Source organism: Telmatherina bonti (genome assembly GCF_933228915.1).
Source record: "Telmatherina bonti genome assembly, chromosome: 10".
In the NCBI taxonomy this organism is placed as follows: domain Eukaryota; kingdom Metazoa; phylum Chordata; class Actinopteri; order Atheriniformes; family Telmatherinidae; genus Telmatherina; species Telmatherina bonti.
The window spans coordinates 1,795,117-1,817,971 of record NC_136628.1 but is presented as its reverse complement, the minus strand read 5'-3'; the positions used below and the strand labels follow the sequence as shown (position 1 = coordinate 1,817,971).

At 45.3% G+C, this 22,855-nt stretch overlaps 1 protein-coding gene across 1 annotated transcript in view; it reads right to left on the bottom strand.

Annotated features, from left to right (window-relative positions):
* LOC306761178 (uncharacterized protein) overlaps window positions 1–22,855 on the bottom strand; it is a 116,470-nt gene that overhangs the window by 4,561 nt on the left and 89,054 nt on the right. Inside the window, exons 4-10 of the mRNA XM_079247276.1 lie at window positions 9,268–9,310; window positions 2,900–3,179; window positions 1,949–2,046; window positions 1,813–1,861; window positions 1,691–1,724; window positions 1,570–1,609; window positions 1,383–1,472 (exon numbers count right to left, since the gene is read on the bottom strand). Coding sequence (XP_079103402.1) covers window positions 1,383–1,472; window positions 1,570–1,609; window positions 1,691–1,724; window positions 1,813–1,861; window positions 1,949–2,046; window positions 2,900–3,179; window positions 9,268–9,310 — 634 coding nt within the window. The remainder of the gene's footprint in view (window positions 1–1,382; window positions 1,473–1,569; window positions 1,610–1,690; window positions 1,725–1,812; window positions 1,862–1,948; window positions 2,047–2,899; window positions 3,180–9,267; window positions 9,311–22,855) is intronic.

Below are 22,855 nucleotides of genomic sequence, written 5' to 3'. Positions count from 1 at the left end.
CTGTTGTCCGCTATCAGTAACTTCCTCACACTGACTTCCTGCTTCTGGGAAATGTTCACTTTTCCCTCAACACACATGCATTATAGGTCAGGCTGTTACAAACCTATAACCTTTTACCTTGTGCACACAAGCTTCTTCAAAAACATATTAAACAAACCAGTAAACTAAACACCTGCAAGAACAGAACTTCATGTGTAGTTTTCCATCCAGCTTCCACTCGGGTGATAGGTGTGTTACCATGTGTATCACATTCCGAACAATATGTGCAGAAATATTCATTAACTTTGCAAAAGTTTGTGGATCATTCAAGTATATTCCAAATATTAGGCCGTAGCGTAGTCTCTGGTCACTGTCATGACTCTCAGATCACCTCTCCACCAGGATGCAGACAGATGTTCTTCCATCAGGTGTCTGTCAGGGCTCTGTCCCTTCTCCAAATCATGTTCTCATAGTGAAGCAAAGTAAATTTGTTCTTAAATGCTAAAGAAATCCCACAATAAAATCAAACACTCAAAAACTAAAGTTCTAAAGTTTGTCACAAAGGCGGGCTTACCCTGTTCTCTGCAGCAGAGCATCGAGCATCGTCAGTCAGGTTATAGTCCACAAATATCTGCGAGTTTGTCTTTTTCACATCACATAATCGTGTTACACTCAAAGACAAAAGCAAATCTGATTGTCTAAAACACCATCCTTCCCTGATCTTAACATGGAGAAACAATCTGCCTGCATGCATGCAAAGAAACTTCCAAAACTGAACACAGTCTGCTTCATTCAGAACCCTGCTGCTGTTTGTTTGGTTCTCTACTTAAACTCTTCCTCGCTTTTTTATTGATCTCCTCTATGACACACTCTGAGCTAATTCTTCTGCCTCTAGTCTCAGTAGCAAAGTAAACATGTGGTCTTAACATCTAATGCTGCACAAAACCAAGTCTGAGTTCAGACAGTTGTTGCATCCAGTCACTGGGACTTGCTACAAAAACTCTGGAACAGGATGTTTTATTTCTTTTTGTCTTTGGAAGGAAGCCTAGAAGTAGATTTTAATGACACTTGTAAAGATTTTACCACAATCCTTCAGCACTTCATATAGATTTTTTCTTTTAGTTTTTGTGTTCCCGACCCCACTAACCCCATGATGTTTGTGTTGTTCAGCTCAGGGTTCCTGTCTTGTTGCCCATTTTGCTTCCTGTCAATTAGATCCCCTGGTTTTGATTTTCTGGTTCAGTTCACCTTTTGCTCATTACTCCCACTGTGTATTTATCCCCCTCAGCAGGTATGTATTTTGCTGGTTCGTTGTGTTTGCTTGTCTGTAGTCGCCGGTCTGAGGACGGCAGCAGACATCTGAGACCAGAAGCTGCAGGAGGAGGTCTGAGCGGTACTGGTACCTGGAAGCAGGAGCGTTGGCAGAGCATGGAGATGTTCCAGAGCTGGGACTTGGACTTGAGTCCCTCTGGTTACTGGTTAAGGATTTGGGTCTAGTGCACAAACAAGCAAATGTTGGAGGAGATTTTATAAATTCTCTTGTTATTGGAGTTAAATTAAACCCACGAACTGAATGGAGCAGTCTCTCACCTCGGCACGGCTGCAGACTTTTCTTTAAACTGGCTGATATCTGATGAAATATCGTCTGTTATTTTTATGTATTTTCATTGAAAACCTAAAAAGCTTCTTAGTACTGTGAGAGTTCACTCACCTCCTGGTCCTGTAGGTTTTGAGTCACATTCCTCCTGTCATGATGAACAGATCACAGTCAGTCTTACTGATGAGTCTAAAATAAACACACAGTAATGAGATGAAAAGGATGGAGCGACTCACACTGCTTGGTTCTTCCTTTTTCACAGCAGGTTTATCAGCAGCTTTCCTCCTGTTCAGAGTTAAAAACCAGCTCAGTCACTAAGGACAGCAGAACATCAACATCTCTGACATTTAGGTACCATAAGTATCAGCTTGCCTCCTCGCCAGGATGGCACTCATTTCTCCCATTAAGCCACCTCCCCCACCTGACGATGAGGCTGGTTTTGGTGCTGGGGCTTCTCCACCCTCATCCTTCTGCCAAAAAACAAGAAAAGAACCAGCAGGTTACTCCACCTGCACTGCATGAGGGCATAAATCCTCCTTTGCGGGAGTGGGATTTAAATTCAGTGTGTGAAAATAATCAACCTGATGAATCAATTGCTAAAGTCCAGATTTAGTTTGGGATGGAATGTGCGAAGCTGGAAATAATGTCAGTACTTCAGGAAATCATTGGAGCTAAGTTGATTAAAAGGTCACTGGAGGATGAGGACAGAAAAATCTTACCTGTCCAGAATGTACCTGCCTCAACCTGCTAACTGCTGTGTTACACTCCAGCTTTCCCACAAGCCTGAACTGGACTGAGCACCTAATAAATTAATATGTATGTCCGTACAGTATATATAGCCATCTTCATGGATATTGAATAATACATTCCCAATTTTTACCTCATTTCAGCGCTCGTTGGATGTTCTACCTCATTTCAGCGCTCGCTGGATGTTCTACCTCATTTCAGCGCTCGCTGGATGTTCTACCTCATTTCAGCGCTCGCTGGATGTTCTACCTCATTTCAGCGCTCGCTGGATGTTCTACCTCATTTCAGCGCTCGCTGGATGTTCTACCTCATTTCAGCGCTCGCTGGATGTTCTAACTCATTTCAGCGCTCGCTGGATGTTCTACCTCATTTCAGCGCTCGCTGGATGTTCTACCTCATTTCAGCGCTCGCTGGATGTTCTACCTCATTTCAGCGCTCGCTGGATGTTCTACCTCATTTCAGCGCTCGCTGGATGTTCTACCTCATTATTGAGGTTGCTCATACACTTGAACACGACTGCTTGTGTTTGACTTTGGTCGTTCAGTATTCCGGTCGTCTGATTCAAATGAGCTTTACCTTCTCTGTTTTCCTCAGTTTTGCTCCTGCAAGGGCTGCAGCAAGGCCAGCACTGCCTCCACCACCTCCACCTATAGGTGGTGGAGGTGGTGGAGGTGGGACCATGCCATCAGAAGGAGGGGCAGGAGGTGCAGGTGGCCCAGAAGAAGGCGGGGGTGGACCTGGAGGTGGTGGAGGTGCAGGTGGAGCAGGTGGAGCCGGTGGAGCCGGTGGGGCAGGTGGAGTGGCAGGTGGAGCAGCAGGTGGGGCAGCCGGTGGAACAGAGACCTGTTTCTCCGGCCTAAACAGAAACAGATGTGACATGAATGGCTGTCCTGTTTCTGTTAAAGTTATTTGTTGATCTATGTGACAGTTTACTTCCTGTATTTGGTTCCTGCTTTCTGATGAAAGCTCTCCTATTCAGAGATCTAGTTTGTTTTTAAATTTTACAATTCATGTACTCAGTAATTCTGAACTACTGCAAAGCATCCAGGGGCTTTTTCAGATGAAGGAAAGTACATATGCACTGTGAGCTACAAGCATTCTAACAACAGATAAACTAATTATTAATGTGTCACAACTATTGAAGTTAAGTTGTAGAACAACTGAGGTGATGATATGAAATCCTGTCCTACTCTTATTAAATTCAAAAGTACTTTTTAAATAATCATATATTACCAACATACCAGATAAAAACACCTTGAATTATGCATCTTTGTATGTACAGTATGTGTTTATGTATGCTTAAATATACATGAGCAAGTATGTATGAAAGCATGTGTGTATGTGTGTGCATGTATGTGTATACATTTGTTAACATGTAAATGTGAGTCTATATGTAACTATATATGTGTTTTCTTTTTTTTCAGGCAAGTTTGATTTTGCTTATACACATCCATGTGAAAAATAAACTGTCAAACCTTTTACTCTGAACTTCCTGTTCCTTTATGACCATACCTACTTCCTCTTTATCACCTCTTCAGAATGAGGTCTCTGGGTTGTCCTTCGTTATTCAGTTCCTAAACCTCCGTCACTCAGTCAGTCAGACAGTCAGACACTCAGACAGACAGACAGACAGTCAGACAGACAGTCAGACACTCAGACAGTCAGACAGACAGTCAGACAGACAGACATTCAGACAGTCAGACAGACACTCAGACAGACAGACATTCAGACAGTCAGACAGACACTCAGACAGACAGACAGACAGACAGACAGACAGACAGACAGACAGTCAGACAGACAGACAGTCAGACAGACAGACAGACAGACAGACAGACAAGCAGACAGACAGACAGACATTCAGACAGACAGTCAGACAAGCAGACAGACAGACAGACAGTCAGACAGACAGACAGACAGACATTCAGACAGTCAGACAGACAGACAGACAGTCAGACAGACAGACAGTCAGACAGACAGACAGTCAGACAGACAGTCAGACAGACAGTCAGACAGACAGACATTCAGACAGTCAGACAGACAGTCAGACAGACAGTCAGACAGACAGTCAGACAGACAGACATTCAGACAGTCAGACAGACAGTCAGACAGACAGACAGTCAGACAGTCAGACAGACAGTCAGACAGACAGACATTCAGACAGTCAGACAGACAGTCAGACAGACAGACAGTCAGACAGTCAGACAGTCAGACAGACAGACAGTCAGACAGTCAGACAGACAGTCAGACAGACAGTCAGACAGACAGACAGTCAGACATTCAGACAGTCAGACAGACAGACAGTCAGACAGTCAGACAGACAGTCAGACAGACAGTCAGACAGACAGACAGTCAGACAGTCAGACAGACAGACAGTCAGACAGACAGTCAGACAGACAGACAGACATTCAGACAGTCAGACAGACAGACAGTCAGACAGTCAGACAGACAGACAGTCAGACAGACAGTCAGACAGTCAGACAGACAGACAGTCAGACAGACAGTCAGACAGTCAGACAGACAGACAGTCAGACAGACAGTCAGACAGACAGTCAGACAGACAGACATTCAGACAGTCAGACAGACAGTCAGACAGACAGACAGTCAGACAGACAGACAAGCAGACAGACAGACAGACAGTCAGACAGACAGACATTCAGACAGACAGTCAGACAGACAGTCAGACAGACAGACAGACATTCAGACAGTCAGACAGTCAGACAGACAGACAGTCAGACAGACAGTCAGACAGACAGTCAGACAGTCAGACAGTCAGACAGTCAGACAGACAGTCAGACAGACAGACAGTCAGACAGACAGACAAGCAGACAGACAGACAGACAGTCAGACAGACAGACATTCAGACAGACAGTCAGACAGACAGTCAGACAGACAGTCAGACAGACAGTCAGACAGACAGACAGACATTCAGACAGTCAGACAGACAGTCAGACAGACAGACAGTCAGACAGACAGACAAGCAGACAGACAGACAGACAGACAGTCAGACAGACAGACAGTCAGACAGACAGACAGACAGTCAGACAGTCAGACAGACAGACAGTCAGACAGACAGTCAGACAGTCAGACAGACAGTCAGACAGACAGACAGACAGACAGACAGACAGTCAGACAGACAGACAGTCAGACAGACAGTCAGACAGTCAGACATTCAGACAGACAGTCAGACAGACAGTCAGACAGACAGTCAGACAGACAGACAGTCAGACAGACAGACAGACAGACAGTCAGACAGTCAGACAGACAGACAGTCAGACAGACAGTCAGACAGTCAGACAGACAGACAGTCAGACAGACAGTCAGACAGACAGTCAGACAGACAGTCAGACAGACAGACAGACAGACAGACAGACAGTCAGACAGTCAGACAGACAGACAGTCAGACAGACAGTCAGACAGTCAGACAGACAGACAGTCAGACAGACAGTCAGACAGTCAGACAGACAGACAGTCAGACAGACAGTCAGACAGACAGACAGACATTCAGACAGTCAGACAGACAGTCAGATAGACAGACAGTCAGACAGACAGTCAGACAGACAGACAGATAGACAGACAGTCAGACAGACAGACAGACATTCAGACAGTCAGACAGTCAGACAGACAGTCAGATAGACAGACAGTCAGACAGACAGACAGACATTCAGACAGTCAGACAGACAGACAAGCAGACAGACAGACAGACAGACAAGCAGACAGACAGACAGACAGTCAGACAGACAGACATTCAGACAGACAGTCAGACAGACAGTCAGACAGACAGACAGACAGTCAGACAGACAGACAGTCAGACAGACAGTCAGACAGTCAGACAGTCAGACAGACAGACAGTCAGACAGTCAGACAGACAGACAGTCAGACAGACAGTCAGACAGACAGACAGACATTCAGACAGTCAGACAGACAGACAGTCAGACAGACAGACAAGCAGACAGACAGACAGACAGACATTCAGACAGACAGTCAGACAGACAGTCAGACAGTCAGACAGACAGACAGTCAGACAGACAGACAGACAGTCAGACAGACAGACAGTCAGACAGACAGACAGACATTCAGACAGACAGACAGACAGTCAGACAGACAGACAGTCAGACAGTCAGACAGACAGACAGACAGTCAGACAGACATTCAGACAGACAGACAGACAGTCAGACAGACAGACAGTCAGACAGTCAGACAGACAGACAGACAGTCAGACAGACAGACAGTCAGACAGTCAGACAGACAGTCAGACAGACAGTCAGACAGACAGTCAGACAGTCAGACAGACAGTCAGACAGACAGACATTCAGACAGACAGACAGACAGACAGACAGTCAGACAGACAGTCAGACAGTCAGACAGACAGACAGTCAGACAGACAGACAGACAGACAGTCAGACAGACATTCAGACAGTCAGACAGACAGACAGACAGACAGACAGTCAGACAGACAGTCAGTCAGACAGACAGACAGACAGACAGTCAGACAGACAGTCAGACAGTCAGACAGACAGACAGTCAGACAGACAGACAGACAGACAGACAGACAGTCAGACAGACATTCAGACAGTCAGACAGACAGACAGACAGACAGACAGACAGTCAGACAGACAGTCAGACAGACAGACAGTCAGACAGACATTCAGACAGTCAGACAGACAGACAGACAGACAGTCAGACAAACATTCAGACAGTCAGACAGACAGACAGACAGACAGACAGACAGTCAGACAGACAGTCAGACAGACAGACATTCAGACAGACATTCAGACAGTCAGACAGACAGACAGACAGACAGACAGACAGACAGACAGACAGACAGTCAGACAGACATTCAGACAGTCAGACAGACAGACAGACAGACAGACAGACAGACAGACAGACAGACAGTCAGACAGACATTCAGACAGACATTCAGACAGTCAGACAGACAGACAGACAGACAGACAGTCAGACAGACATTCAGACAGTCAGACAGACAGACAGACAGACAGACAGACAGTCAGACAGACAGTCAGACAGACAGACATTCAGACACACAGACAGACAGTCAGACAGACATTCAGACAGTCAGACAGACAGACAGACAGACAGACAAACACACAGACAGACAGTCAGACAAACATGCTATTTGATGGTCATGCTAACAAGCAGCCTACCAATGGGTTTTTGCAAAACCCAGTTTGTAAGTAAATCAACCAGTGTCCTTTTGTTTTCTGCATCTTCCCGGACAGTGTTGGTTTTCTGCAGGTGAAACAGTCACTCAGTGTGTTTCTGCAGGTGAAACAGTCACTCAGTGTGTTTCTGCAGGTGAAACAGTCACTCAGTGTGTTTCTGCAGGTGAAACAGTCATTCAGTGTGTGTCTGCAGGTGAAACAGTCACTCAGTGTGTTTCTGCAGGTGAAACAGTCACTCAGTGTGTTTCTGCAGGTGAAACAGTCATTCAGTGTGTTTCTGCAGGTGAAACAGTCACTCAGTGTGTGTCTGCAGGTGAAACAGTCACTCAGTGTGTGTCTGCAGGTGAAACAGTCATTCAGTGTGTGTCTGCAGGTGAAACAGTCACTCAGTGTGTTTCTGCAGGTGAAACAGTCATTCAGTGTGTGTCTGCAGGTGAAACAGTCACTCAGTGTGTTTCTGCAGGTGAAACAGTCACTCAGTGTGTTTCTGCAGGTGAAACAGTCATTCAGTGTGTTTCTGCAGGTGAAACAGTCACTCAGTGTGTTTCTGCAGGTGAAACAGTCACTCAGTGTGTTTCTGCAGGTGAAACAGTCATTCAGTGTGTGTCTGCAGGTGAAACAGTCATTCAGTGTGTGTCTGCAGGTGACACAGTCACTCAGTGTGTTTCTGCAGGTGAAACAGTCACTCAGTGTGTTTCTGCAGGTGAAACAGTCACTCAGTGTGTTTCTGCAGGTGAAACAGTCACTCAGTGTGTGTCTGCAGGTGAAACAGTCACTCAGTGTGTGTCTGCAGGTGAAACAGTCATTCAGTGTGTTTCTGCAGGTGAAACAGTCATTCAGTGTGTGTCTGCAGGTGAAACAGTCACTCAGTGTGTTTCTGCAGGTGAAACAGTCACTCAGTGTGTTTCTGCAGGTGAAACAGTCATTCAGTGTGTTTCTGCAGGTGAAACAGTCACTCAGTGTGTTTCTGCAGGTGACACAGTCACTCAGTGTGTTTCTGCAGGTGAAACAGTCATTCAGTGTGTTTCTGCAGGTGAAACAGTCACTCAGTGTGTTTCTGCAGGTGAAACAGTCACTCAGTGTGTTTCTGCAGGTGAAACAGTCATTCAGTGTGTTTCTGCAGGTGAAACAGTCATTCAGTGTGTTTCTGCAGGTGAAACAGTCACTCAGTGTGTTTCTGCAGGTGAAACAGTCATTCAGTGTGTTTCTGCAGGTGAAACAGTCATTCAGTGTGTTTCTGCAGGTGAAACAGTCATTCAGTGTGTTTCTGCAGGTGACACAGTCACTCAGTGTGTTTCTGCAGGTGAAACAGTCATTCAGTGTGTTTCTGCAGGTGAAACAGTCATTCAGTGTGTGTCTGCAGGTGAAACAGTCATTCAGTGTGTTTCTGCAGGTGAAACAGTCACTCAGTGTGTTTCTGCAGGTGAAACAGTCACTCAGTGTGTTTCTGCAGGTGAAACAGTCACTCAGTGTGTTTCTGCAGGTGAAACAGTCACTCAGTGTGTTTCTGCAGGTGAAACAGTCATTCAGTGTGTTTCTGCAGGTGACACAGTCACTCAGTGTGTTTCTGCAGGTGAAACAGTCACTCAGTGTGTTTCTGCAGGTGAAACAGTCATTCAGTGTGTGTCTGCAGGTGAAACAGTCACTCAGTGTGTGTCTGCAGGTGAAACAGTCATTTAGTGTTTGTCGTGTTTACTTTCGGAGGTTTGTCTTCAAGCATATTCAGAGATTTTCAGAATGAATATCAATGTAATGAAGACAGACCTTCTCTCCAGCTGCTGTGGAGACGCTCCGTTCTGAGGTGGACCTGTGGAAACAGGACGGCATGTTATTAACTCAGTGTGTGATGGGACTGTAGGACGGCGTGTTATTAACTCAGTGTGTGATGGGACTGTAGGACGGCGTGTTATTAACTCAGTGTGTGATGTGACCGTAGGACGGCGTGTTATTAACTCAGTGTGTGATGGGACTGTAGGACGGCGTGTTATTAACTCAGTGTGTGTGATGTGACTGTAGGACGGTGTGTTATTAACTCAGTATGTGATGTGACTGTAGGACGGTGTGTTATTAACTCAGTATGTGATGTGACTGTAGGACGGCGTGTTATTAACTCAGTGTGTGTGATGGGACTGTAGGACGGTGTGTTATTAACTCAGTGTGTGTGATGGGACTGTAGGACGGTGTGTTATTAACTCAGTGTGTGTGATGGGACTGTAGGACGGCGTGTTATTAACTCAGTGTGTGTGATGGGACTGTAGGATGGCGTGTTATTAACTCAGTGTGTGTGATGTGACTGTAGGACGGTGTGTTATTAACTCAGTATGTGATGTGACTGTAGGACGGTGTGTTATTAACTCAGTATGTGATGTGACTGTAGGACGGCGTGTTATTTACTCAGTATGTGATGTGACTGTAGGACGGCGTATCATTAACTCAGTATGTGATGTGACTGTAGGACGGCGTATCATTAACTCAGTGTGTGATGGGACTGTAGGACGGCGTGTTATTAACTAAGTATGTGATGGGACTGTAGGACGGCGTGTTATTACCTCAGTATGTGATGTGACTGTAGGACGGCGTATTATTAACTCAGTGTGTGATGGGACTGTAGGACGGTGTTTTATTAACTCAGTGTGTGTGATGTGACTGTAGGACGGCGTGTTATTAACTCAGTATGTGATGTGACTGTAGGACGGTGTGTTATTAACTCAGTATGTGATGTGACTGTAGGACGGCGTGTTATTAACTCAGTGTGTGTGATGGGACTGTAGGACGGCGTGTTATTAACTCAGTGTGTGATGGGACTGTAGGACGGTGTGTTATTAACTCAGTGTGTGTGATGGGACTGTAGGACGGTGTGTTATTAACTCAGTGTGTGTGATGGGACTGTAGGACGGCGTGTTATTAACTCAGTGTGTGATGGGACGGTAGGACGGTGTGTTATTAACTCAGTGTGTGTGATGGGACTGTAGGACGGCGTATTATTAACTCAGTGTGTGATGGGACTGTAGGACGGTGTGTTATTAACTCAGTGTGTGTGATGGGACTGTAGGACGGCGTGTTATTAACTCAGTGTGTGTGATGGGACTGTAGGATGGCGTGTTATTAACTCAGTGTGTGTGATGTGACTGTAGGACGGCGTATTATTAACTCAGTGTGTGATATGACTGTAGGACGGTGTGTTACTAACTCAGTATGTGATGTGACTGTAGGACGGTGTGTTATTAACTCAGTATGTGATGTGACTGTAGGACGGTGTGTTATTAACTCAGTATGTGATGTGACTGTAGGACGGCGTGTTATTAACTCAGTGTGTGTGATGGGACTGTAGGACGGTGTGTTATTAACTCAGTGTGTGTGATGGGACTGTAGGACGGCGTGTTATTAACTCAGTATGTGATGTGACTGTAGGACGGCGTGTTATTAACTCAGTATGTGTGATGGGACTGTAGGACGGCGTGTTATTAACTCAGTGTGTGTGATGGGACTGTAGGATGGCGTGTTATTAACTCAGTGTGTGTGATGTGACTGTAGGACGGCGTATTATTAACTCAGTGTGTGATATGACTGTAGGACGGTGTGTTACTAACTCAGTATGTGATGTGACTGTAGGACGGTGTGTTATTAACTCAGTATGTGATGTGACTGTAGGACGGTGTGTTATTAACTCAGTATGTGATGTGACTGTAGGACGGCGTGTTATTAACTCAGTGTGTGTGATGGGACTGTAGGACGGTGTGTTATTAACTCAGTGTGTGTGATGGGACTGTAGGACGGCGTGTTATTAACTCAGTATGTGATGTGACTGTAGGACGGCGTGTTATTAACTCAGTATGTGTGATGGGACTGTAGGACGGTGTGTTATTAACTCAGTGTGTGTGATGGGACTGTAGGATGGCGTGTTATTAACTCAGTATGTGATGTGACTGTAGGACGGCGTATCATTAACTCAGTGTGTGATGGGACTGTAGGACGGCGTGTTATTAACTCAGTGTGTGTGATGTGACTGTAGGACGGCGTATCATTAACTCAGTGTGTGTGATGGGACTGTAGGACGGCGTGTTATTAACTCAGTGTGTGTGATGTGACTGTAGGACGGCGTGTTATTAACTAAGTATGTGATGGGACTGTAGGACGGCGTGTTATTAACTCAGTGTGTGATATGACTGTAGGACGGTGTTTTATTAACTCAGTGTGTGTGATGTGACTGTAGGACGGCGTGTTATTAACTCAGTATGTGATGTGACTGTAGGACGGTGTGTTATTAACTCAGTGTGTGTGATGGGACTGTAGGACGGCGTGTTATTACCTCAGTATGTGATGTGACTGTAGGACGGCGTATTATTAACTCAGTGTGTGATGGGACTGTAGGACGGTGTTTTATTAACTCAGTGTGTGTGATGTGACTGTAGGACGGCGTGTTATTAACTCAGTATGTGATGTGACTGTGGGACGGTGTGTTATTAACTCAGTATGTGATGTGACTGTAGGACGGCGTGTTATTAACTCAGTGTGTGTGATGGGACTGTAGGACGGCGTGTTATTAACTCAGTGTGTGATGGGACGGTAGGACGGTGTGTTATTAACTCAGTGTGTGTGATGGGACTGTAGGACGGCGTATTATTAACTCAGTGTGTGATGGGACTGTAGGACGGTGTGTTATTAACTCAGTGTGTGTGATGGGACTGTAGGACGGTGTGTTATTAACTCAGTGTGTGTGATGGGACTGTAGGACGGCGTGTTATTAACTCAGTGTGTGATGGGACGGTAGGACGGTGTGTTATTAACTCAGTGTGTGTGATGGGACTGTAGGACGGCGTATTATTAACTCAGTGTGTGATGGGACTGTAGGACGGTGTGTTATTAACTCAGTGTGTGTGATGGGACTGTAGGACGGCGTGTTATTAACTCAGTGTGTGTGATGGGACTGTAGGATGGCGTGTTATTAACTCAGTGTGTGTGATGTGACTGTAGGACGGCGTATTATTAACTCAGTGTGTGATATGACTGTAGGACGGTGTGTTACTAACTCAGTATGTGATGTGACTGTAGGACGGTGTGTTATTAACTCAGTGTGTGTGATGTGACTGTAGGATGGCGTGTTATTAAGTCAGTGTGTGTGATGTGACTGTAGGACGGTGTGTTATTAACTCAGTATGTGATGTGACTGTAGGACGGTGTGTTATTAACTCAGTATGTGATGTGACTGTAGGACGGCGTGTTATTAACTCAGTGTGTGATGGGACTGTAGGACGGCGTGTTATTAACTCAGTTTGTGTGATGTAACTGTAGGACGGCGTGTTATTAACTCAGTATGTGATGTGACTGTAGGACGGTGTGTTATTAACTCAGTGTGTGATGTGACTGTAGGACGGTGTGTTATTAACTCAGTATGTGATGGGACTGTAGGACGGCATGTTATTAACTCAGTGTGTGATGGGACTGTAGGACGGCGTGTTATTAACTCAGTGTGTGGGATGGGACTGTAGGACGGCGTGTTATTAACTCAGTGTGTGGGATGGGACTGTAGGATGGCGTGTTATTAACTCAGTATGTGATGGGACTGTAGGACGGTGTTATATTTCCTCAGTATGTGATGGGACTGTAGGACGGTGTTATATTTCCTCAGTGTGTGATGGGACTGTAGGACGGCGTGTTATTAACTCAGTATGTGATGTGACTGTAGGACGGCATGTTATTAACTCAGTGTGTGATGGGACTGTAGGACGGCGTGTTATTAACTCAGTATGTGATGGGACTGTAGGACGGCGTGTTATTAACTCAGTATGTGATGTGACTGTAGGACGGCGTGTTATTAACTCAGTATGTGATGTGACTGTAGGACGGTGTGTTATTAACTCAGTATGTGATATGACTGTAGGACGGTGTGTTATTAACTCAGTGTGTGATGTGACTGTAGGACGGCGTGTTATTAACTCAGTATGTGATGTGACTGTAGGACGGTGTGTTATTAACTCAGTGTGTGTGATGTGACTGTAGGACGGTGTGTTATTAACTCAGTGTGTGTGATGGGACTGTAGGACGGCGTGTTATTAACTCAGTGTGTGTGATGGGACTGTAGGATGGCGTGTTATTAACTCAGTATGTGATATGACTGTAGGACAGCGTGTTATTAACTCAGTGTGTGTGATGGGACTGTAGGACGGCGTGTTATTAACTCAGTATGTGATGTGACTGTAGGACGGCATGTTATTAACTCAGTGTGTGATGGGACTGTAGGACGGCATGTTATTAACTCAGTATGTGTCATGGGACTGTAGGACGGTTTGTTATTAACTCAGTGTGTGTGATGGGACTGTAGGACGGCATGTTATAAACTCAGTATGTGTGATGGGACTGTAGGACGGTTTGTTATTAACTCAGTGTGTGTGATGGGACTGTAGAACAGCGTGTTATTAACTCAGTATGTGTGATGGGACTGTAGGACGGCGTGTTATTAACTCAGTATGTGATGTGACTGTAGGACGGCATGTTATTAACTCAGTGTGTGATGGGACTGTAGGACGGCGTGTTATTAACTCAGTGTGTGGGATGGGACTGTAGGACGGTGTTATATTTCCTCAGTGTGTGATGGGACTGTAGGATGGTTTGTTATTAACTCAGTGTGTGATGGGACTGTAGGACGGTGTGTTATTAACTCAGTATGTGATGGGACTGTAGGACGGCATGTTATTAACTCAGTAAGTGATGGGACTGTAGGACGGCGTGTTATTAACTCAGTATGTGATGTGACTGTAGGACGGTGTGTTATTAACTCAGTATGTGATATGACTGTAGGACGGTGTGTTATTAACTCAGTGTGTGATGTGACTGTAGGACGGCGTGTTATTAACTCAGTATGTGATGTGACTGTAGGACGGTGTGTTATTAACTCAGTGTGTGTGATGTGACTGTAGGACGGTGTGTTATTAACTCAGTGTGTGTGATGGGACTGTAGGACGGCGTGTTATTAACTCAGTGTGTGTGATGGGACTGTAGGATGGCGTGTTATTAACTCAGTATGTGATATGACTGTAGGACAGCGTGTTATTAACTCAGTGTGTGTGATGGGACTGTAGGACGGCGTGTTATTAACTCAGTATGTGATGTGACTGTAGGACGGCATGTTATTAACTCAGTGTGTGATGGGACTTTAGGACGGCATGTTATTAACTCAGTATGTGTCATGGGACTGTAGGACGGTTTGTTATTAACTCAGTGTGTGTGATGGGACTGTAGGACGGCGTGTTATTAACTCAGTATGTGTGATGGGACTGTAGGACGGCATGTTATTTACTCAGTATGTGTGATGGGACTGTAGGACGGTTTGTTATTAACTCAGTGTGTGTGATGGGACTGTAGGACGGCGTGTTATTAACTCAGTATGTGTGATGGGACTGTAGGACGGCGTGTTATTAACTCAGTATGTGATGTGACTGTAGGACGGCATGTTATTAACTCAGTGTGTGATGGGACTGTAGGACGGCATGTTATTAACTCAGTATGTGTCATGGGACTGTAGGACGGTTTGTTATTAACTCAGTGTGTGTGATGGGACTGTAGGACGGCGTGTTATTAACTCAGTATGTGTGATGGGACTGTAGGACGGTGTTATATTTCCTCAGTATGTGATGGGACTGTAGGACGGTGTTATATTTCCTCAGTGTGTGATGGGACTGTAGGATGGTGTGTTATTAACTCAGTGTGTGATGGGACTGTAGGACGGCGTGTTATTAACTCAGTATGTGATGGGACTGTAGGACGGTGTGTTATTAACTCATTATGTGATGTGACTGTAGGACGGCGTGTTATTTACTCAGTATGTGATGTGACTGTAGGACGGTGTCTTATTAACTCAGTATGTGATATGACTGTAGGACGGTGTGTTATTAACTCAGTGTGTGATGTGACTGTAGGACGGCGTGTTATTAACTCAGTATGTGATGTGACTGTAGGACGGTGTGTTATTAACTCAGTGTGTGTGATGTGACTGTAGGACGGTGTGTTATTAACTCAGTGTGTGTGATGGGACTGTAGGACGGCGTGTTATTAACTCAGTGTGTGTGATGGGACTGTAGGACGGCGTGTTATTAACTCAGTGTGTGTGATATGACCGTAGGACGGAGTGTTATTAACTCAGTGTGTGTGATGGGACTGTAGGACGGCGTGTTATTAACTAAGTATGTGATGTGACTGTAGGACGGTGTGTTATTAACTCAGTGTGTGTGATGTGACTGTAGGACGGTGTGTTATTAACTCAGTGTGTGTGATGGGACTGTAGGACGGCGTGTTATTAACTCAGTGTGTGTGATGGGACTGTAGGACGGCGTGTTATTAACTCAGTATGTGATATGACCGTAGGACGGCGTGTGATTAACTCAGTGTGTGTGATGGGACTGTAGGACGGCGTGTTATTAACTAAGTATGTGATGTGACTGTAGGACGGCATGTTATTAACTCAGTGTGTGATGGGACTGTAGGACGGCGTGTTATTAACTCAGTGTGTGGGATGGGACTGTAGGATGGCGTGTTATTAACTCAGTATGTGATGGGACTGTAGGACGGTGTTATATTTCCTCAGTATGTGATGGGACTGTAGGACGGTGTGTTATTAACTCAGTATGTGATGTGACTGTAGGACGGTGTGTTATTAACTCAGTGTGTGTGATGTGACTCTAGAACGGTGTGTTATTAACTCAGTGTGTGTGATGGGACTGTAGGACGGCGTGTTATTAACTCAGTGTGTGTGATGGGACTGTAGGACGGCGTGTTATTAACTCAGTATGTGTGATGGGACTGTAGGACGGCGTGTTATTAACTCAGTATGTGATGGGACTGTAGGACGGCGTGTTATTAACTCAGTGTGTGTGATGGGACTGTAGGACGGCGTGTTATTAACTCAGTATGTGATGTGACTGTAGGACGGTGTGTTATTATCTCAGTATGTGATATGACTGTAGGACGGTGTGTTATTAACTCAGTGTGTGTGATGGGACTGTAGGACGGCATGTTATTAACTCAGTGTGTGATGGGACTGTAGGACGGCGTGTTATTAACTCAGTGTGTGTGATGGGACTGTAGGACGGCGTGTTATTAACTAAGTATGTGATGTGACTGTAGGACGGCATGTTATTAACTCAGTGTGTGATGGGACTGTAGGACGGCGTGTTATTAACTCAGTGTGTGGGATGGGACTGTAGGACGGCGTGTTATTAACTCAGTGTGTGTGATGGGACTGTAGGACGGCGTGTTATTAACTAAGTATGTGATGTGACTGTAGGACGGCATGTTATTAACTCAGTGTGTGATGGGACTGTAGGACGGCGTGTTATTAACTCAGTGTGTGGGATGGGACTGTAGGATGGCGTGTTATTAACTCAGTATGTGATGGGACTGTAGGACGGTGTTATATTTCCTCAGTATGTGATGGGACTGTAGGACGGTGTGTTATTAACTCAGTATGTGATGTGACTGTAGGACGGTGTGTTATTAACTCAGTGTGTGTGATGTGACTCTAGAACGGTGTGTTATTAACTCAGTGTGTGTGATGGGACTGTAGGACGGCGTGTTATTAACTCAGTGTGTGATGTGACTGTAGGACGGTGTGTTATTAACTCAGTGTGTGTGATGTGACTCTAGAACGGTGTGTTATTAACTCAGTGTGTGTGATGGGACTGTAGGACGGCGTGTTATTAACTCAGTGTGTGTGATGGGACTGTAGGACGGCGTGTTATTAACTCAGTATGTGTGATGGGACTGTAGGACGGCGTGTTATTAACTCAGTGTGTGATGGGACTGTAGGACGGCGTGTTATTAACTCAGTGTGTGGGATGGGACTGTAGGATGGCGTGTTATTAACTCAGTATGTGATGGGACTGTAGGACGGTGTTATATTTCCTCAGTATGTGATGGGACTGTAGGACGGTGTGTTATTAACTCAGTATGTGATGTGACTGTAGGACGGTGTGTTATTAACTCAGTGTGTGTGATGTGACTCTAGAACGGTGTGTTATTAACTCAGTGTGTGTGATGGGACTGTAGGACGGTGTGTTATTAACTCAGTGTGTGTGATGGGACTGTAGGACGGCGTGTTATTAACTCAGTATGTGTGATGGGACTGTAGGACGGCGTGTTATTAACTCAGTATGTGATGGGACTGTAGGACGGCGTGTTATTAACTCAGTGTGTGTGATGGGACTGTAGGACGGCGTGTTATTAACTCAGTATGTGATGTGACTGTAGGACGGTGTGTTATTATCTCAGTATGTGATATGACTGTAGGACGGTGTGTTATTAACTCAGTGTGTGATGTGACTGTAGGACGGCGTGTCATTAACTCAGTATGTGATGTGACTGTAGGACGGTGTGTTATTAACTCAGTGTGTGTGATGTGACTGTAGAACGGTGTGTTATTAACTCAGTGTGTGTGATGGGACTGTAGGACGGCGTGTTATTAACTCAGTGTGTGTGATGGGACTGTAGGACGGCGTGTTATTAACTCAGTGTGTGTCATGGGACTGTAGGACGGTTTGTTATTAACTCAGTGTGTGTGATGGGACTGTAGGACGGCGTGTTATTAACTCAGTATGTGTGATGGGACTGTAGGACGGCATGTTATTAACTCAGTGTGTGATGGGACTGTAGGACGGCGTGTTATTAACTCAGTGTGTGTGATGGGACTGTAGGACGGCGTGTTATTAACTAAGTATGTGATGTGACTGTAGGACGGCATGTTATTAACTCAGTGTGTGATGGGACTGTAGGACGGCGTGTTATTAACTCAGTGTGTGGGATGGGACTGTAGGACGGCGTGTTATTAACTCAGTGTGTGTGATGGGACTGTAGGACGGCGTGTTATTAACTAAGTATGTGATGGGACTGTAGGACGGCATGTTATTAACTCAGTGTGTGATGGGACTGTAGGACGGCGTGTTATTAACTCAGTGTGTGGGATGGGACTGTAGGATGGCGTGGTATTAACTCAGTATGTGATGGGACTGTAGGACGGTGTTATATTTCCTCAGTATGTGATGGGACTGTAGGACGGTGTGTTATTAACTCAGTATGTGATGTGACTGTAGGACGGTGTGTTATTAACTCAGTGTGTGTGATGTGACTCTAGAACGGTGTGTTATTAACTCAGTGTGTGTGATGGGACTGTAGGACGGCGTGTTATTAACTCAGTGTGTGATGTGACTGTAGGACGGTGTGTTATTAACTCAGTGTGTGTGATGTGACTCTAGAACGGTGTGTTATTAACTCAGTGTGTGTGATGGGACTGTAGGACGGCGTGTTATTAACTCAGTGTGTGTGATGGGACTGTAGGACGGCGTGTTATTAACTCAGTATGTGTGATGGGACTGTAGGACGGCGTGTTATTAACTCAGTATGTGATGGGACTGTAGGACGGCGTGTTATTAACTCAGTGTGTGTGATGGGACTGTAGGACGGCGTGTTATTAACTCAGTATGTGATGTGACTGTAGGACGGTGTGTTATTAACTCAGTATGTGATATGACTGTAGGACGGTGTGTTATTAACTCAGTGTGTGATGTGACTGTAGAACGGTGTGTTATTAACTCAGTGTGTGTGATGGGACTGTAGGACGGCGTGTTATTAACTCAGTGTGTGTGATGGGACTGTAGGACGGCGTGTTATTAACTCAGTGTGTGTGATGGGACTGTAGGACGGCGTGTTATTAACTCAGTGTGTGTCATGGGACTGTAGGACGGTTTGTTATTAACTCAGTGTGTGTGATGGGACTGTAGGACGGCGTGTTATTAACTCAGTAGCTGTGATGGGACTGTAGGACGGCATGTTATTAACTCAGTGTGTGTCATGGGACTGTAGGACGGTTTGTTATTAACTCAGTGTGTGTGATGGGAATGTAGGACGGCGTGTTATTAACTCAGTAGCTGTGATGGGACTGTAGGACGGCATGTTATTAACTCAGTGTGTGATGGGACTGTAGGACGGCGTGTTATTAACTCAGTGTGTGTGATGGGACTGTAGGACGGCGTGTTATTAACTAAGTATGTGATGTGACTGTAGGACGGCATGTTATTAACTCAGTGTGTGATGGGACTGTAGGACGGCGTGTTAGTAACTCAGTGTGTGGGATGGGACTGTAGGACGGCGTGTTATTAACTCAGTGTGTGGGATGGGACTGTAGGATGGCGTGATATTAACTCAGTATGTGATGGGACTGTAGGACGGTGTTATATTTCCTCAGTATGTGATGGGACTGTAGGACGGCGTGTTATTAACTCAGTATGTGATGTGACTGTAGGACGGCATGTTATTAACTCAGTGTGTGATGGGACTGTAGGACGGCGTGTTATTAACTCAGTGTGTGGGATGGGACTGTAGGACGGTGTTATATTTCCTCAGTGTGTGATGGGACTGTAGGATGGTTTGTTATTAACTCAGTGTGTGATGGGACTGTAGGACGGCGTGTTATTAACTCAGTATGTGATGGGACTGTAGGACGGCGTGTTATTAACTCAGTATGTGATGTGACTGTAGGACGGCGTGTTATTAACTCAGTATGTGATGTGACTGTAGGACGGTGTGTTATTAACTCAGTATGTGATATGACTGTAGGACGGTGTGTTATTAACTCAGTGTGTGTGATGTGACTGTAGGACGGTGTGTTATTAACTCAGTGTTTGTGATGTGACTGTAGGACGGTGTGTTATTAACTCAGTGTGTGTGATGGGACTGTAGGACGGTGTGTTATTAACTCAGTGTGTGTGATGGGACTGTAGGACGGCGTGTTATTAACTCAGTGTGTGTGATGGGACTGTAGGACTGCGTGTTAATAACTCAGTATGTGATGGGACTGTAGGACGGTTTGTTATTAACTCAGTGTGTGTGATGTGACATTAGGACGGTGTGTTACTAACTCAGTGTGTGTGATGGGACTGTAGGACGGCGTGTTATTAACTCAGTGTGTGTGATGGGACTGTAGGATGGCGTGTTATTAACTCAGTATGAGATATGACTGTAGGACGGCGTGTTATTAACTCAGTGTGTGTGATGGGACTGTAGGACGGCGTGTTATTAACTCAGTATGTGATGTGACTGTAGGACGGCATGTTATTAACTCAGTGTGTGATGGGACTGTAGGACGGCATGTTATTAACTCAGTATGTGTCATGGGACTGTAGGACGGTTTGTTATTAACTCAGTGTGTGTGATGGGACTGTAGGACGGCGTGTTATTAACTCAGTATGTGTGATGGGACTGTAGGACGGTTTGTTATTAACTCAGTGTGTGTGATGGGACTGTAGGACGGCGTGTTTTTAACTCAGTATGTGTGATGGGACTGTAGGACGGCGTGTTATTAACTCAGTATGTGATGTGACGGTAGGACGGCATGTTATTAACTCAGTGTGTGATGGGACTGTAGGACGGCATGTTATTAACTCAGTATGTGTCATGGGACTGTAGGACGGTTTGTTATTAACTCAGTGTGTGTGATGGGACTGTAGGACGGCGTGTTATTAACTCAGTGTGTGTGATGGGACTGTAGGACGGCGTGTTATTAACTCAGTATGTGTGATGGGACTGTAGGATGGCGTGTTATTAACTCAGTGTGTGATGGGACTGTAGGACGGTGTTATATTTCCTGAGTATGTGATGGGACTGTAGGATGGTGTGTTATTAACTCAGTGTGTGATGGGACTGTAGGACGGCGTGTTATTAACTCAGTATGTGATGGGACTGTAGGACGGTGTGTTATTAACTCATTATGTGATGTGACTGTAGGACGGCGTGTTATTAACTCAGTATGTGATGTGACTGTAGGACGGTGTGTTATTAACTCAGTATGTGATATGACTGTAGGACGGTGTGTTATTAACTCAGTGTGTGATGTGACTGTAGGACGGCGTGTTATTAACTCAGTATGTGATGTGACTGTAGGACGGTGTGTCATTAACTCAGTGTGTGTGATGTGACTGTAGGACGGTGTGTCATTAACTCAGTGTGTGTGATGGGACTGTAGGACGGCGTGTCATTAACTCAGTGTGTGTGATGGGACTGTAGGACGGCATGTTATTAACTCAGTATGTGATATGACCGTAGGACGGCGTGTTATTAACTCAGTGTGTGTGATGGGACTGTAGGACGGCGTGTTATTAACTAAGTATGTGATGTGACTGTAGGACGGCATGTTATTAACTCAGTGTGTGTGATGGGACTGTAGGACGGCGTGTTATTAACTCAGTGTGTGTGATGGGACTGTAGGATGGCGTGTTATTAACTCAGTATGAGATATGACTGTAGGACGGCGTGTTATTAACTCAGTGTGTGTGATGGGACTGTAGGACGGCGTGTTATTAACTCAGTATGTGATGTGACTGTAGGACGGCATGTTATTAACTCAGTGTGTGATGGGACTGTAGGACGGCATGTTATTAACTCAGTATGTGTCATGGGACTGTAGGACGGTTTGTTATTAACTCAGTGTGTGTGATGGGACTGTAGGACGGCGTGTTATTAACTCAGTATGTGTGATGGGACTGTAGGACGGTTTGTTATTAACTCAGTGTGTGTGATGGGACTGTAGGACGGCGTGTTTTTAACTCAGTATGTGTGATGGGACTGTAGGACGGCGTGTTATTAACTCAGTATGTGATGTGACGGTAGGACGGCATGTTATTAACTCAGTGTGTGATGGGACTGTAGGACGGCATGTTATTAACTCAGTATGTGTCATGGGACTGTAGGACGGTTTGTTATTAACTCAGTGTGTGTGATGGGACTGTAGGACGGCGTGTTATTAACTCAGTGTGTGTGATGGGACTGTAGGACGGCGTGTTATTAACTCAGTATGTGTGATGGGACTGTAGGATGGCGTGTTATTAACTCAGTGTGTGATGGGACTGTAGGACGGTGTTATATTTCCTGAGTATGTGATGGGACTGTAGGATGGTGTGTTATTAACTCAGTGTGTGATGGGACTGTAGGACGGCGTGTTATTAACTCAGTATGTGATGGGACTGTAGGACGGTGTGTTATTAACTCATTATGTGATGTGACTGTAGGACGGCGTGTTATTAACTCAGTATGTGATGTGACTGTAGGACGGTGTGTTATTAACTCAGTATGTGATATGACTGTAGGACGGTGTGTTATTAACTCAGTGTGTGATGTGACTGTAGGACGGCGTGTTATTAACTCAGTATGTGATGTGACTGTAGGACGGTGTGTCATTAACTCAGTGTGTGTGATGTGACTGTAGGACGGTGTGTCATTAACTCAGTGTGTGTGATGGGACTGTAGGACGGCGTGTCATTAACTCAGTGTGTGTGATGGGACTGTAGGACGGCATGTTATTAACTCAGTA